Genomic DNA, 16,488 nt, shown 5'->3' with positions numbered 1-16,488 from the left:
TTTATTACATTTATTTATTGTGTGTGTGTGTGTGTGGCCAGCTCAGCCCACCAGGGGGCGGGGCTGGCTGGCATGTGGTGCTGGGGATCGAACCGTGGTCCCTTTTCTTCGCCAAGCTTGATTCAGGTAGGTGCTTTAGACCACTGAGCCATCTCTCCAGCCCCATAAATTTTAAAAAGAATTCTTAAACTGAATAATTTAAAATAGAAACACAACTTCACAATATAAAGATAGTCATTGTTAATATATACTTTTTTCCTGCAAATTGAATTATGTCATTTTAGTTTAGTTTTTAAGTTTATTTTCGTGTGTAGCACTGTGCTTATTGATACTAGAATCAGTAGAATCTGAAAAGGACTTTAGTGTAGATTATTTTGTAGTCTGAAGCAGTAAGAATATTATTATTATTGCATTTGTGTTTTGCTTAGATTATAATAGTAAAGGCTGGATGTGGTGGTATATGCCTATATACCAGCACTGAGGAGGCTAAGGCAGGAGAATTGCCACCTCAAGGCCAGCCTAGGCTCCATAGTGAGTTCAAGATGAACTATGTAGTGAGATACCATCTTAAGAAAAGGATTATAATAGGTAAAGAAGTTTAAAGGGCAGGGTGATAGCAGGATAAGTACTTGCCTGGGAAGTGCAAGGTCCTGAGTTTGATCCCCAGTACCAAAAAAAAAAAGTTTATATTGGATGAAAAGATTTTAGTGCTTCTCCAAGAGTACCCTTCTTAATGAGAGATTATTAGATAGAGGACAGGGCAAAGGAACCATGGGTGTTAGCTGAATTACACATTTAATGCCTGTAAGAGAGGACGTCTTAATGGGTTTAGGTATTCCATTGGTCCAGTGTGATGTTGAGCAGTTTATAGTGCTCCTGTTAATCCTCCAGTGTTGTTTTTGCTGGCATTAGGTTATAATCAGATATTGGCAGGTCTAGAGCCATTCTGTTTCCATTAGGTGCTTTGTCTCCCATTTTGATCCATTTTATAGATTTGGTGTCTATTTTATAGAGTTAGTGTTCAGAAGGATGTCATTCCTCTCATTTTCATTACAGAATCAATATTTGATCCTGAAAGAAGTCAAAGCTTTTAGATTTTGTCTTTATCATGTTTAAATTATGGTACTCTGCAATGGTTGTTGAGATAGATATTTTATTTGCAAACAACCTCGTTCTATGTAGGTAGGTTTTTTTTCCCTCTGTAATGTAGACTGCAAATAGAAGTAAAATTAAGTAAAAGGATTTTTTTAAAAATCTGTTCTGTGTTTTAAATTTTTTATTTATTTGATAGAGGGTCTTCCTGTGCAGTTCAGACTCATACTGATCCTCCTATCTCTGCTTTCCCAGCGCTGGGATTACAGGTGTGTGCTACCACGCCCATTTCCAGGCCAGCTCGGTGTGACTGGGGATCAAACTCAGGTCCTTGCGCTTGCCAGGCAGGCACTTAGACTACCAAGCTATCTCCCTAGCTATTATCTGTCCTTTTGACAGTTGAGCATATAATTGGCCCTTTTTAAGTGTCATGTAGGTCACATTTTTTTCCTCATGAAGTTTAGATTTATTGCTCAGAAATTATTTCAAATGAAACTTAAAATGTACTAATTTGGACTTTCTTGTTTACAGGAATGTAGTAAGCCACAAGAAGCATTTGGCTTTGAACAAGCAGCCAGGGACTATACCCTTCGTACTTTTGGAGAAATGGCAGATGCGTTCAAATCTGATTACTTCAACATGCCAGTTCATGTATGTACATGTATACTGCTTTGATTTAGAATTTTAATAACTTTTGGAGAAATGTATGCCTGAAGATAGATTTAAGTTGAGCCTCATATTGATAGTCATTATGTAGAAAGAAACGTTTAACGTTTGGTGATATTAAAATTCTACAGTATTGTAAAATGCATTCTGATTTTTCATTCAAGGACTTCACTAGATGCCACTTTTATACAAATTGCACACAACAGTAATATAAGGCCAATAAGAAATTACCTTTCAGTCCTTTCAGCACAGCACATGTAATTTATTTTATTTTATTTTTTGTATTAACAGGCATGTGCCACCACACCCAGTCTCAATTGCCCTCTCAGTGCGCTCCGGGGGCAGGGCCGGGACGGCAGGCCCAGGGATCGAAGCCCTGACCCCTGCACCTGCTTGCAGGCGCTTTAATCCGAGCACATGTAATTTAACACTTTGTAAAATTTATTTTTTTTTGGTGTTGTGGGCAAGGTCTCACATGTAGTTCAGACAGTCCCTGAACTCAACAGTGATCCTGAGGCCTGAGACCTCCTGAGTGCTTGGTTTACAGGCATTTAGCACCATATTGGGCTCACAAAGTTTATGGAGTGATTTGCTATGTGATTGGCAGTGTGCTATGCCTTGGGGGCACATTTATTGTACATTGTTAGGTAATCTAAATTAGTATTATAAACTTCAGGATGTCATTTTTCTCTATTAACCACTTAGAAGCATAAGAAGCATTTAATATTTCTTCAAGTGAGTATACCAGAATTAAATTATTCCTGCAGTAATAATGGATATTTAAGTTTCTGGTTTTCCTTAATACTAATGCTGTAACAAATGGGTCATGCATGTTGATCTCTTTAATTGGATTATCAGATGAATATATTTGTCCCTTATCCCACTCTAATAGCTGTATTAATTTATAGAATGCCCCAAATATGCTAGCAAACCTGTTTTCCCTAACATGACTAATATTTCCTGTTACATAAAAATGTTTACCTGCTAATAGGTTTAGATAGACTTATTTTTTTATTGCATACTGGGAATTGAACTGAGGACCTTGCACTTGGCAGGCAGGAACTTTTACTGCTGAGCTATAGCCCAGCCCCAGGCTTAGATTTATACTCCATTTGAATTTTTAGTTCTTTTGACTTGTTCATTACAATGTTCCTGCATACATTTATTAACCATGTCACCTTGTCTTTGGTTGGCTTTTTTTCTTGAAAAGATGACCACATTTATTAATACATATTTAAGTTCCTTGCCTCAAAACTCAAATCAGATTAATGACAGGTCTCTTACAGTCCTCTGGCTCTTTATTCTAAGACATGCTGCTGCAGAGTAATTGCTCTTTGTATCTGTATCCTGCAACCTGTCTTTTTCATTGTGCTTGTGTACATTATGCTCAGCCAGTTCTAGTGGAAAGAATAAAAGGATGGATCCAGATAATGTATTCAAAAGCGTCATTCAGACACAGCTATTATTAGTATACTACATTTCTCAAACATTTACAACACCAACATTTTACTTTCTTGGCTCCCTTTTACAATTGTGGCCAGGTCTATAATACAAGAACATGAATTCGTCTGTTGTTATTTTATTGAGACAGGGTCTTGGTATGTAGTAGTTCATCCTGGCCTTGTGCTCACTATGTAGCCCAGGCTGTGGTTGAACTCACAGTGATTTTCCTGCCTCAGCCTCTCAAGTGTTGAGATTATAAGCATATACCACCACACCTGGGTGAGAGCATTCTTAGTTCTTTTCAATTTGTTTGTTTGTTTGTTTTGATTAGCTTATTATAAAATTCTTATTGCCTAAGTTGTCTGGAATCAATTATAGACCATTATAGACAAGATTTTTCCTTAGAATCCTGCTCTGTGATATTCCTTTTTTATGTAATTTACCATGTCAGATTGGTTGCAGCAGTTGGTGAATGACTAAAAAAGCTCATTTTTTCACCCTTCTTAATTACATTCCCAGATGGTTCCCACAGAGCTGGTTGAGAAAGAATTCTGGAGACTGGTAAGCACTATTGAAGAAGATGTTACAGTGGAATATGGAGCTGATATTGCTTCAAAAGAATTTGGCAGTGGCTTTCCTGTTCGAGATGGAAAAATCAAACTTTCACCTGAAGAAGAGGTAGGCCCAAGCTGTGTGGGGCACTTTTAGTTGGTGGGCAGCTTTGCATGTAAAGCTATTCTCTACATAGTCTCTTGATCTAAAGGATATAATATAAGCTTTAAGAGTAGCATTATGGTGTGGTTGGCACATGCCTGGAATTTTGGCTCTTTGGAGGTGACAGCAGAGGGATCATAAGTTAGCTCAAGGTTAACCTGAACTATATAGTGAATCCTATCTATTACAAGAAAACTTTTAAAAAATTTTTTTTGTCTTTTTGAAACAGGATCTCACTATGCAGTTCAGGCTGACCTTGAGCTCACTTGTAGCCCAGGTTGATCTCCAACTCACAACAATCCTCCTGCCTCAGCCTCCCAAGTGCTGGGATTACAGGCATGCACCACCATCCCCAGCAAGAAAACTTTTTTTTTTTTTTAATTTTATTTATTATTTGTGTGTGTGTGTGTGTGTGTGTGTGTGTGTGTGTGTGGCCAGCTCAGCCCATCAGGGGGCGGGGCTGGCTGGCATGTGGTGCTGGGGGATGGAACTGCGGTCTCTGTGCTTTGCTAAGCTTGTTCTAAGTAGGTGCTTTAGACCACTGAGCCATCTCACCAGCCCCAAGAAAACTTTTAAAAGGCATTTTTTAAAAAAAAAAAAAAAAACTTTTCTGTTAAAAATAAAAGCCCATTTACGTGAGTTGGATATTGAGTTATTTGTTGAAATTGTTTGGTCAACTTGATTTAACTACTTATGATTACTTTTAGCAGATCTTTATTTACGAGATTTTCAGTGATTTCAAGAAAAGTTGAATGACGGTTTTAGTGCTAATGGCCACTACCTTGTGGTTAAAGAGCAAATTACTTAACTATTTTTTGACTTCAGATTCTATAACCTTGTTTTCTCCTTTTGAAGAAAATCAGAGGGATAGAAACCATACCTATTTATCTTTTTAAAAAACATTTTATTAGGTATTTGCAGTTCCTAATGCTTACGTTCCTTTTATGGTATAGGTACATGTACATAACACATCCCAGTTCCTTTTTTTCCATTCTCTTTCCCTCCATTTCCTTTTCTCTCCATCTCTTGATCCTTTTCTCATTGGTGAAAGACCTGTCCTCTTCCTATGATCTTTAATTTTGCTCTTTATTAATAATTTGTGTTTCTCAAAAGCAACGATGACCCCATTTAAGATTATGTGTCTCATTTACTTCACGTAATATCCATTTTCCTACAAAAGACTAATGTTTTATCTTTCTTATGGCAGAGTAGTACTCAGTTTTCTAAAAGTATTCTTTTTATCCATTCATCTGTTGATGGACATACTACTACTTCCAAGATTATTTAACTACATTGAATTGTGATTCTGTAAATACGAGTATGTATGAATCACTCTAATATGATATCTTTGTAATTCTTTTGTGAAGATACCTAGAAAGGGAAGAACTGGGTCAAATGGAATATCTAATATTAGTTTTTTGAAGAATCTGCATGCTGATATCATGGAAATAACACACCAGTATACAGTCGCAAGGTTCCTTTTCTCCCACAGCCTCACCAGCATGGGTCTGTGTTTTCCACACCCCCCACCTCATAAAATGATTTTTGTTCCTATCTTGGTAAAAAATAAAGTTCTTTTTTTAAATCCCTTTTTTTTAAAAAAAAATTAACATTCATAGAAAAGTACATAATCATACAGCTTGATGAACTTTCACAAACCAAGCACACCCATGTAGCCAGCACTAGCATAAGAAATAGAACAGTCCCAACTGCCTAGATTTCCCTGTTGTCCTTGATTCTTTTCTTTTTCTTTTTTTTTTTTTTTTTTGAGACAGGGTCTCTGTTATTCAGGTTGGCCTTAAACTCAGGTAGCCTAGGCCAACCTCTTAACTCATGATGATCCTTCTGCATCAGCCTCCCTAGTACAGTTATGCACTACAGGCCCCCTCTCCTCCCTTTTCCTCCTTTTCATTCCCCTTCCCTCCTTCATTAGTTTTCCTACTTTTGTACTTTATATAGGTGGACTCATACATCACACTGAGACAAAGATTGAGACTGGGCGTTGTGGCAAGCGCCTGTAATCCCAGCGCTGGGAGGCTGAAAACAGGAGGATCATTACAAGTCCAGTCTACATAGTGAGACCCTATAGAACCTGTACTAAATAAAAAAGAACGTAGTTTCCAGAGTTAGCAGGGATTAAATTCTAGTTTCATATTTTCTATGACATGGAGAAGTTATTTAATATAGAAAATTACTATTTTCTACCAATAAAATTAGAGCTAATGAGAGCATCATTTTCTTATTTCGTCTTGAAGAGGACATAATGCTCATAAAAAATTTAACACATGTCCAGGCACATGCTGATCAATCATACTGTTAATACAGTTCATGTTCCTCCTTATCCATAAAAAAAAAGAAGAAATAAAAGTATATACTGAGCCAGGCATGGCATTATGTGCCTGCAGTCTGATCACTTAGGTGGCTGAGGCAGGAAGATCACAACTTGGAGGCTGCATAGTGAGATCCAGTGCACCCTGGGCAATGTAATGGAACTCTGTCTCCCCGCAAAAGCATACATGTTTGTGTCCATAAAGCATGTCTCAAAAAATAATTTTTGAAACAAGTCCTAGCTTGCATACACCCTAGAAGTCAGCCACGTCCACTATTCACTTGGTGCTGTTATTTTGAAGGAGACTGTTTTCAGACAGCTTTTGGAGAATTCTAAAGTTGCTAGCATGAAACTGTATCCTCTTTTGTCTTATTTTTAGGAATATCTTGATAGTGGCTGGAATCTGAACAATATGCCAGTGATGGAGCAGTCTGTCCTTGCTCACATTACTGCAGACATATGCGGCATGAAACTGCCTTGGCTGTATGTGGGAATGTGTTTTTCTTCTTTCTGTTGGCATATTGAAGACCACTGGAGCTATTCAATCAACTACCTGCACTGGTGAGGTTCCCATAATCCATGATCACTATTACAGATTGGAAAGGAAAAAAACTTTCCTCTTGAACTCAAGCATGTCTCAGCTAGAGTCTTGAGAGTAGCAACCCACCCCCTGCCATCACGCACACATACACACTAGTGTTAGAGTAAATGTTCAAGTTAAGACTGTGGTTCATAAACCTTCCTAGAAAGTCCATGGATCCTCTGAAGTTGCACACACACTATTTTGCAAGTGTAGCATGTTTTGGGGGACAGGATAATTTTTATTTGAAGTAAAGGAGTCTTTACCTTTAAAAAGGCTACAAAGCACTGTGGGAAGTCTCATTTGATGGCACTGGTAACCCAGATCCACTTTGGGAGAGGAGCCAGGGTATAGGTACATCATGTATTCTAAGTCGTTGGGGTTGCCAGCTTCATTTTTCTTGTGCTGATTTCTGGCATCACAACACTTAGTAGAGTATGTGGAGGGATGCTGGGGTGTGTTTACACTAGTACAAATACTTGGATTTCTTTACTATTTAAACTTTTCAACCTAAGCCATTCTTCATATCCCCACTCCTGCTTCTAAGTAGAAAAAAAAATATTTGGAGATCTATAAACTCAAATTCCTCATACAAGGAATTTTTGAGGATATACCATGAGAAAAGGAAGTTGATATTTATGTTTAACATCAGTTCTGTTTCACTGGGCATTTGCTCCCATTTTTAAATTGAGTGCTTTGAAGAATAAGCTCTTTAATAATGCTAGTTGCCCTATTAGTGTTGATTTAACCTCATCAGAATGGGTAAAGGACAAGGAAGATGGAGAGTTGCTGTCTTTCTTCTCTCATTTTAGAGACAAACATCTGACACCTATAACTTAAGGAACAAAAGATCTATTATTTTATCTTCATCTTTAGTCCATACTCAGCTGGTTCCAGAGCCAGATGGCATGGCAGATGGGTATGGTGGAAGAGAGTTTATTGCTTGATGAATAGGAAGTAGACAAGGAAGGGAAGAGCCAGAAAGAAAGATATTTCCTTTTAAGATCAGACCCCTGCCTCCTATCACAAGTCATCTATAACAATCCTACAATCTAATTGTCCACAAGGTCTTCTCTACATATGGTTTCATTAGCTTTGGGGAGCCATCTACATATAAACTATAACAGTTATCATCCCTTGTCATTTGTTATAGGAACTTTTGGTAGCCATATATCCTGTAACCAGTGAAATACTCTATAGTCTTAGAAATCCTAGGAATGTGTGTGTATTTATTTATTTATTTATTTATTTATTTTTAAGTAATTAAAGACTTCTTTTTTTTTTTTTTTGCGGAACCGGGGATTGAACTCAGGTCCTTGTGCTTGCCAGGGAAGCACTTATTCCACTGAGCCATCTCTCCAGCCCCCAGGAATGTGTATTTTTTTAAATAGTCAAATAAAACTGTCAGCAGGACATAAACCACAAATGGAAATTCTTATACTTAAACTTTATATTTGGGGGAGGGAAATATATTACATTTGTTCAGATCACATTTCTAATGATACTTTTTCAGTATGAACATTCCTTTGTAGCTTAGTCTCACAGAGCAGGGTCTGAAGACTATGAATTAGTGAATCATTTTGTTGTCATTTTTGCAGTGATTTATTTTTATAATTTTATTTCTAGGGGTGAGCCAAAAACCTGGTATGGTGTCCCAGGATATGCTGCTGAGCAACTAGAAAATGTCATGAAGAAACTGGCTCCAGAGCTTTTTGTGTCCCAACCTGACCTTCTTCATCAGCTTGTGACCATCATGAACCCCAATACCCTGATGACTCATGAAGTGCCTGTATGTTCTGGATTAATGCCTCTTCAACTCAGACTTAATTCGCCATTTTTCTTTTTCTTCATAGTTCACTTGTTCTTTGATTTAGTTATGTATTTTAATTGTATAATGTAATAGCAGAAACAGCCATTTTATGCAGTTTGGTACTATGGAGCATTAGCCTGACAGGACTAGATCCTCAGATACCATACAAACTAATTTCTTTTGTTTTTATTATTAATTTCTTTTAGTTTGTTTGTTTGTTTGTTTTTAAATAGCTTATACCATCGGTATAACAGCCTTACTTTGAATAGCCTTACTTTGCAAATAATAATACTTGTTTATCAGTATACAATTCAGTGTTTTAATATGTTCACAAGTTGTATAACCATCACTGTGAGTGCTTTCAAAACTGATTTTTATTTATAGCTTTACCATCTCCTAGCCCCAGCCACGGGCTGGCTTGTAGTTCAGGGCAGCCTTGAACTCACTTTATAGCCTAGGCTGGTGTCAGGCTCGCAGTGATCCTCCTATTAGCTTCCTGAGCACTAAGATTACAAGTGTAGCCACCACACTCACCCAATGGCTTTACTTTGATCAATGAAACTAACTTTTTTTTTTTTTTTTTTTTGGTCTCCCTATGTAGTTCAGGCTGGCTTTGAACTTCTAGCAAGTCTCCTGCCTCACCCTTCTGAGTGTTGGGATTACAAGCACATACCATTACACCCAGCAAGATAAACTTTAAAAATAACATCAGTGTAAATTAGTTTAGGAGTCTTTACTTTTATTAAAGAAGGATAGATATCCACTGTAAAAGTGGATAGATTCTGCTACAGTTAAAAGTAAACTGGTATCAGAATCCTTTGGGCTTTGTCCTTTCTTTAAAAAAGTTTACTGAATCTATTTGATCTTTTTTTTTTTTTTTTCCGGAACCTGGGATTCTCTGGGAAGCTCTTTATTCTACTGAGCATCTCCCCAGCCCTGATCTTAATTTTGAATGGCAAACCAAAATAGCATGATTGATAGAAATTAGTTTTATTATGCTTGTTCACTGAATTAGGCCTTTTTTTTTTTTTAAAGTGGAAATTTACTTGGTGGTCTTGGGCTTAGATAGCATGGAAGAATCCAAAAAGGGGCTGTTAATAAAGTTGCTATCATACAAAGTGACACTCCTCTGACTGCTTCCTTTTGTAAAATACTCTAAAGGTATTTGGGGAGACCAGACTGAGATGTATGAAGTTGAAGAATCCATCCTACTTGGCTAAATAAAATGTAAATAATAGAATGGCAGTGATAATGTGAACTCTTGATCATGTGATCTGAGGTTCCCAGGCTTTCCAGTGGGAGCAGGCAGAAAGGACCTTGCTTTGAGGGATCATCAGTTTTGTATGGACTGTGGCATAGAAATAATGATCAATAAGTACTGTAGTTCTACTATCTCTTCATTGTTAGCAGTTTTTTTTCCCCCTCATTTTGATTGATTTTTTTTTTTTTTCCTATTTGCTTGCTGTATATAAGATTTAATGTGGGCTAGATTCTGGATCTACAGAAATTGATGCATCAATTAAGTGTGCATTTAGGGATTCAGAATTTAAGCAAAAATAATGTTTACACCAGTATGGTAAGGGTGGTATAGCTTGACTGTAGTGTTAACTGGGAAATGACTTACTCTGTTGAGAATCCAAGAAGACTGCTAAGTGAGCTGCTATCTGAAATGGTAATAATTGGAGCCTCTGCTTATTATAGAATATGTTTGGCAAAGAGCAGGGAAGGAAGAAGTAATCCAGGTAGAAGGGTCTGTGCTAATGCAATAAGTTGTCTTTAAACATTAGCCTCTGTTTTACCTCTGGCCCCAGCATTTCTGATTTTGTTGGTCTGCAGTGGGACTTGATGGTTCGCATTTTTAACAAGTATCAGTTGGTATCAATGCTGTTTGTTCTAGGCACTACACTAAACAATCACTGATACAGAAATTTGAAGGTTTAGAAAGTATCTAGGGCTGACAGTGTAGCTTAGTGATAGAGCAGTGGGTTCTATGTGCAAGGCCAGGTTTAATCCACAGCACCACAAATACACAAAAAAGAAAAATCTGGTATGTAAGAAGTTGTATGAAGGATTTGTATGTGTAGAGAAACACAAGTGATTTTGGTGTGAAGTGGGTCCAGAGAGTGATGTATTGGCTAATTTTCTCTTGCTGAGAGAAAGTACTCCCAAAATTGGGGTAGGAAAGTTTTATTTAACTCACAGCTTGTGGCAGTTTCAATCCATAATCAGTGACTCCAGTGCAGAGTGGCATGGCAGAAGATAGCTAAGCAACAAGAATGCGTGTTTGGAGGTGCAGGGGCTTTTTCCCTTCCTTATATTGTTTGTCAGCTACCACCCCCTAGGGCAGGGGTAGCACTCACACAGTCCTCTCTTGTGGGGGATGAGGATGTTTACAAAATAAGCGCCCTGATTTCCTGTTGATTGGCTTAATTAAACTTTTAAGCTTGTCAAATTGACATAGTATATCAATCATCACATACACAATCTCTGCCCCACCCCAAGTTGGTAACAAGACACATTTTTTTTTTTTTTTTGTATTTTAGTACAGGAACTACAGGGTCTCACTACACAGATTGGATATAGATATATCTGCTGAGTTAATTAAGCTTCTAGGCAGGTAATTATGAGGTCTAGTTCAGGAGAGGCTGTGTAAATTGTGAGATTCATGAAAGAGTATAATTTCTTAAAGTGTTATTAGGAGATCCTATTTAAGGATGATAACATTACATTAAGGCTGGTGGTGGGTCCGGGGAGATGGCTCAGTAGAATAAGGGGCTGTGGCAAACGTATGGCACACATAGGTCATGGCCAGCTGTTTGGGTTTTTTTGTTTCTTTCTTTCTTTGGTGGAACCAGGGATTGAACTAACCCTTGCGCTTGCCAGGGAGGCACTTATTCCACTGAGCCATCTCCCCGGCCCCCAGCTATTTGTTATTGAAAGCTCTAGAAAGATGTGTCTTGATCTTGGATGTGGCCACAATATTTAGTGTATTAGTCCATGTTTGTGGTACCTAATGTTTACATTCACTGTGTAGTGTTGAAACATATCACAACACATCCCGATTCCAAATAAAAGATATAAGTAGGGAGATAGATCATTCTCAAAAAGGATGGCTATACTTTTATAACGTAGACCATATTTTGTGTTGAGATACTTATTACCTTTGGGTATTACTCTATCTTCTGACAAAAATTAGATGATATTCTATCACAGTAACATCTTTCTGCCTCAGTCTCCCAAATTGCAGGGATTATAGGCATGTACCACCATGCCCAGCATCTTGTTAACTTTTAATTGGAATAAAAACTGTAATTTTTTGCGGGGGAGGGTAGAATCATCTAAAAGCATATGTCCAAATTATCTGGTGAGAATTTTAGTACTGAAGAATATTTAAAGTCTCCAATATCTGTTTCTTTAGGTTTATCGAACAAATCAGTGTGCTGGGGAGTTTGTGATTACATTTCCAAGAGCCTACCACAGTGGTTTTAACCAAGGTTTTAATTTCGCTGAGGCTGTGAACTTCTGCACTGTTGATTGGGTATGTAATTATGAGTGAGTGAACGTTTTCAAATTTGTTGTTCTTCCTGTGGAAATGGTTTGTAGAACTTGAAAAATTGTCATGTGTATGGTAACTTCACCCATTGCTGCTCAATGGCCAACCTGCACATTGTTTCTCAGTCCACAATTAGGTAAGACCATTTTACCACATTGTAAATCAAGGGTGTACACAGTGCTTAGTTCAGCTGAGATTCTTTTCTTTTAAACATTTCCTCTTCTTTCTTGTCCTTCTCCTTTTTTTTTTGGTGCTGGAGAATTGATCTAGGGTGTTGTACATGTGAGTCAAGAGCTTTAACATTGAACTCTGCTTACCAAGCCCAACATTTTTTCTTTTTTGTGTGGTAGAGTTTTTGTTTTTAGATGGGGTGTCATTAGTTGCCTAGGCACCCCCAGAGCACCTGAGCCCAAGAATTCTCCTGTCTCAGCCTCCTGAGTAGCCTGGTTTTTATAGGAAGACTTTCTTAATGAGGAAAGTTGATTTATACTGTGACTGAAGCTCAATGCAGACTTGTAGCACACAGTACCATTTTGAAATTTTGCACATACTGGCTTAAATTTATCCACAACAGCAATTTGATATATTTGGTTTCAGTTCAAATTAAATATTTATCAGTATTTATTAATGCTTTTTATTTACCTAAAAGAACTATGTAAATGGGTATGTGTGGTATTAAATCTACATGATCATTTTGTTGCAGTGTTTTTTAATAACATTAGTTATATCTAAATTTATTGTCCATTTTGTAGTCTTGAAGTGAGTTGAATGTAATAGCTCAGCAGTCTTTCAAGAAATTTATATTTCTAGTTCTCCATATTGTTATGCACATTAATTCATTTTGTTGCTATTGTTTGTTTTGTTTTGGTTTGGTTTATTGGAGAGAAGGTCTCTCTGTAATTTGGGCTGGCCTTGTGCTCACTTTTGTCCCCCAAGCTGGTCTTGAACTCACAGCAATCCTCCTGTCTCAGTCTCTCAAGTGCTGGGACTATAGGTGTGTGCATCCAGGGGTCCCAACGCCCACATGGCATACAGGGCTGGGGGTCAAACTCGGGTCCTTGAGCTTGCAAGTTAGGTGCTTATGCCTCTTGAGCTATCTCTCCTGCCACCACTAATATATTTTTTAAAAACACTTCTACAACTAAGATGTCTAATATGCCAGATATTTGGGATAGCAGGATAAAATACTGCTCAGGGTCTAGTCTAGTAAGCTTAGAGGGCCGGGGAGATAGCTCAGCAGCATAAGCGCTTCCCTGGCAAACCAAAGTCCTGAATTTGGTTACCAGTACCAAAAAAAAAAAAAAAGAAGGTTATAGTCTGGTTTTATTTTTAATAGGTGGTGATGTTTTGACCTGGGATGTATTATTTGAAAATCTGATATTGCAAATGAAAATTTTGTGGAAATAGAAGATAAATGAGAGCTGGCCAGATAGCTCAGCAGATTAAAGTGCCTGCTTAGGCAGATGCAGGGACCAGGTTTGATCCCCATGCATTGCTGGCCCTTTCTCTCCACGTGTGCTGAGAAGGTGATTTTGAGACTGAATATGGTGGCACATGCCTGTAATCCCAGCATTTGGGAGTTTGAAAAACAGGATCACTATGAGTCTGATCTGTGTAATGAGACCCTGTAGACCCCCTACTAAATACATTTTTCAAAAAAAAGAAGATGATGATAAATGGATGACATATACTTTCTTCTGTCCTTTGACACAGCTGCCCTTAGGCCGACAGTGTGTGGAACATTATCGCTTGCTTCACCGTTATTGCGTATTTTCCCATGATGAGATGATTTGCAAGATGGCTTCGAAGGCTGACGTCCTGGATGTTGTAGTGGCTTCCACTGTTCAAAAAGACATGGCCATTATGATTGAGGATGAGAAAGCTTTAAGAGAAGTTGTCCGTAAATTGGTAAGTTTTATGGAACTCTTAATTGCCACTAGATCTAATTTACTAGTGTCTTTGTGCACTTCATTATCATTTTAAGAAACTTTTCCTTAGTATTTAATTTCCTTTAAAGCTGTTCTAATAAATGCACTGTACTCTCTTGTCACTCTTTTTTTTTTTTTTTTTTTTTTTTTTTTTTTTTCAGGTGAGGAAATTTCAATTTATTGAATAGGTACTTTAATTTTGAATTTTTCAATAAGTCATATGATATGACTTTAGTTTAGATACAAAGGTAACTTTTATACCTAAGATGAAATTATCTAATGTAAATAGATATATGGTTATAATTAAATATACTGATGCCTTCACTTAGCTGAAGAAGTTTTGCATCAATGTTTTTAACCTCAAGGTTGTAAGTAATTATGTGTAATTGGTTTAGCTTCTATTAAAATAATTAGATTATATTGATGCAATTTCAAGTGTATTTTGAGATTAATTTTTAACAATTAGCTTCCCCAAATCCTATCAGCACTGTAATTTGAGTTTTGCTTATTCCAGAAATGTACCGATAAAATAGGTTTAGGATCTTTGCATTCAAAAGTTCTAATATGCCCTCCCCCAGTTTCTTTCCTTCTTTTTTTTGCTTCTTTGTAAATTGGATTGGTATAAGAGTGCTTTGTCTTGATTCTTCTAGCACATCTCTCATAGAGAGGAGGTTTTTCTTTTTCTTCATTGTTTTTTTTTTGAACAGGCTTTTGCTAAGTCACTGAGTTTCTCAGACTGGTCCTGAATTTGCAGTCCACCTGCATCAATCTCTATATATTCCTATTGATTATGGAATGTGCCACCATGCCTACCAGGTTTTTTACTTTGATGATGTCCAGTATGTCAGTATTTTTTCTAATTTGGTTGTATGAAATTGCATTATTTCTATATATTCTTTTTTTTTTATTAATTGTTTTTTGCATAATTTCTAGTTGTTCTAGCTAGCATCATTTCATCTTCCTATTCAATTGCCTTGACACCTTGGTAAAAATTATTTCATCACGTATGTATAAGTCTACTTCTGGCCTTATTCCATTCTGTTGCATTGTTGGGTTTATTTCATTAGGTTTTTTTCTTTTTTTGAGACAAGGGTCTCACTTTGTAGTTCAGACTAGCATTGACCTTGTTGTATTGTAGCACAGGCTGGCTCACAGCGACCCTTCTACCTCAGCCTTCTGAGAGCTGGTAGCATACTTTTTCATTCTGTTAACATAGGCATCTATCTATCCTATTGCATTGATAACCAAATAGTTTCATAATTGTAGCTTACTAAGAAGTCTGGGAATTAAATGGTATGAATTTTCCAACTGTGCTTATTTAAAAACTTATTTTGTCTTTAAAAAGTTCCTTTCCATTTCCACATTTATTTATTTTGTGGTACTGGGGATCAAACTTGTGATCTTGCACTTGCCAGGCAGGCACTTATGCCACTGAACTATATTTCTAATTACTCCATGTTTATTTTAGAATGAATTTATTTCTACCAAAGTATTTCCTATTGGGATTTTAATTGGGAATAAATTAAATTTACGATAGTTTGAGGATAATGTATGTTCTTAACAATGGTGAATCTTCTAGACCATGGACATGGGATAGTTACCTTTTTGGTGGGTGCTGTTGTATGGCTGAATGTTTTATTTTAAATTATACTTTAAAATATTCAGCCTCCAGTTGTTTCTGTTAATATGTAGAATAGTTGTTTTTTTTTTTCTAATGAATTTTTATTGGGTTCTTCAGGAACAGTCATATCTACAAATACAGTCACATTAATTTTTTGAAATGTGCCTCAAAATAAATTTTAAAAGTTAAAAAATTAAAATTAATAAAACAAATGTGGATCTTTGGGTAGAATACTGGAATGTTGCTTTATGGAGTCCATTCTATTGTGGATCAAGAGCAGAATATCCATACTTCCTCTGATACTTTATACTGGGGAACACAATGCCCAGAGGATTTAAGTGATATATTAAGATCTTAAATCAGTAATTGTAGCTAAAATAAATAAAAATGGCTGCTAATTTTTGTAACTGAAAACAAATATTTTTTCCAGATAAAAACTTGTAAGATTAAACTGGCTGTGAACTATACACTTCATTTTCAACTAAAATCCATAGGCTTGATCTTTTATCTCTCCTTTTTTTAAAAAATATTTTTAGGGAAGGGTCTACAGGGTGTTCAGGATCTCACTACTAACTAGATCAGACTCTTAGTAATCCGCCTATTTACAGCCTTCCAAGAGCTGGGATTACAGATGTGAACCACCACGCCCAGTCTCCTATACAGCATATTGTTGGATTTTGTTTCCTAATCCACTGTGCCAGTCTATTTCTCTTAATTGGTGAATTGAGTCCATTTACATTGATGGTTAGAAT

General features: G+C 36.9%; 1 protein-coding gene across 2 annotated transcripts in view; it reads left to right on the top strand.

Annotated features, from left to right (window-relative positions):
- Kdm5b (lysine demethylase 5B) overlaps positions 1-16,488 on the top strand; it is an 87,736-nt gene that overhangs the window by 46,945 nt on the left and 24,303 nt on the right. For both annotated transcript variants that reach the window (XM_004625360.3, XM_023708050.1), the window contains exons 9-14: positions 1,624-1,743; positions 3,721-3,879; positions 6,624-6,805; positions 8,451-8,613; positions 12,053-12,172; positions 13,901-14,095. In XM_004625360.3, coding sequence (XP_004625417.1) covers positions 1,624-1,743; positions 3,721-3,879; positions 6,624-6,805; positions 8,451-8,613; positions 12,053-12,172; positions 13,901-14,095 — 939 coding nt within the window. The remainder of the gene's footprint in view (positions 1-1,623; positions 1,744-3,720; positions 3,880-6,623; positions 6,806-8,450; positions 8,614-12,052; positions 12,173-13,900; positions 14,096-16,488) is intronic.

This window comes from Octodon degus, unplaced genomic scaffold (assembly GCF_000260255.1).
Source record: "Octodon degus isolate 3935 unplaced genomic scaffold, OctDeg1.0 scaffold00009, whole genome shotgun sequence".
In the NCBI taxonomy this organism is placed as follows: Eukaryota; Metazoa; Chordata; class Mammalia; order Rodentia; family Octodontidae; genus Octodon; species Octodon degus.
The sequence above is the reverse complement of the archived record's forward strand: the minus strand, read 5'-3'. Positions and strand labels throughout refer to the sequence as shown.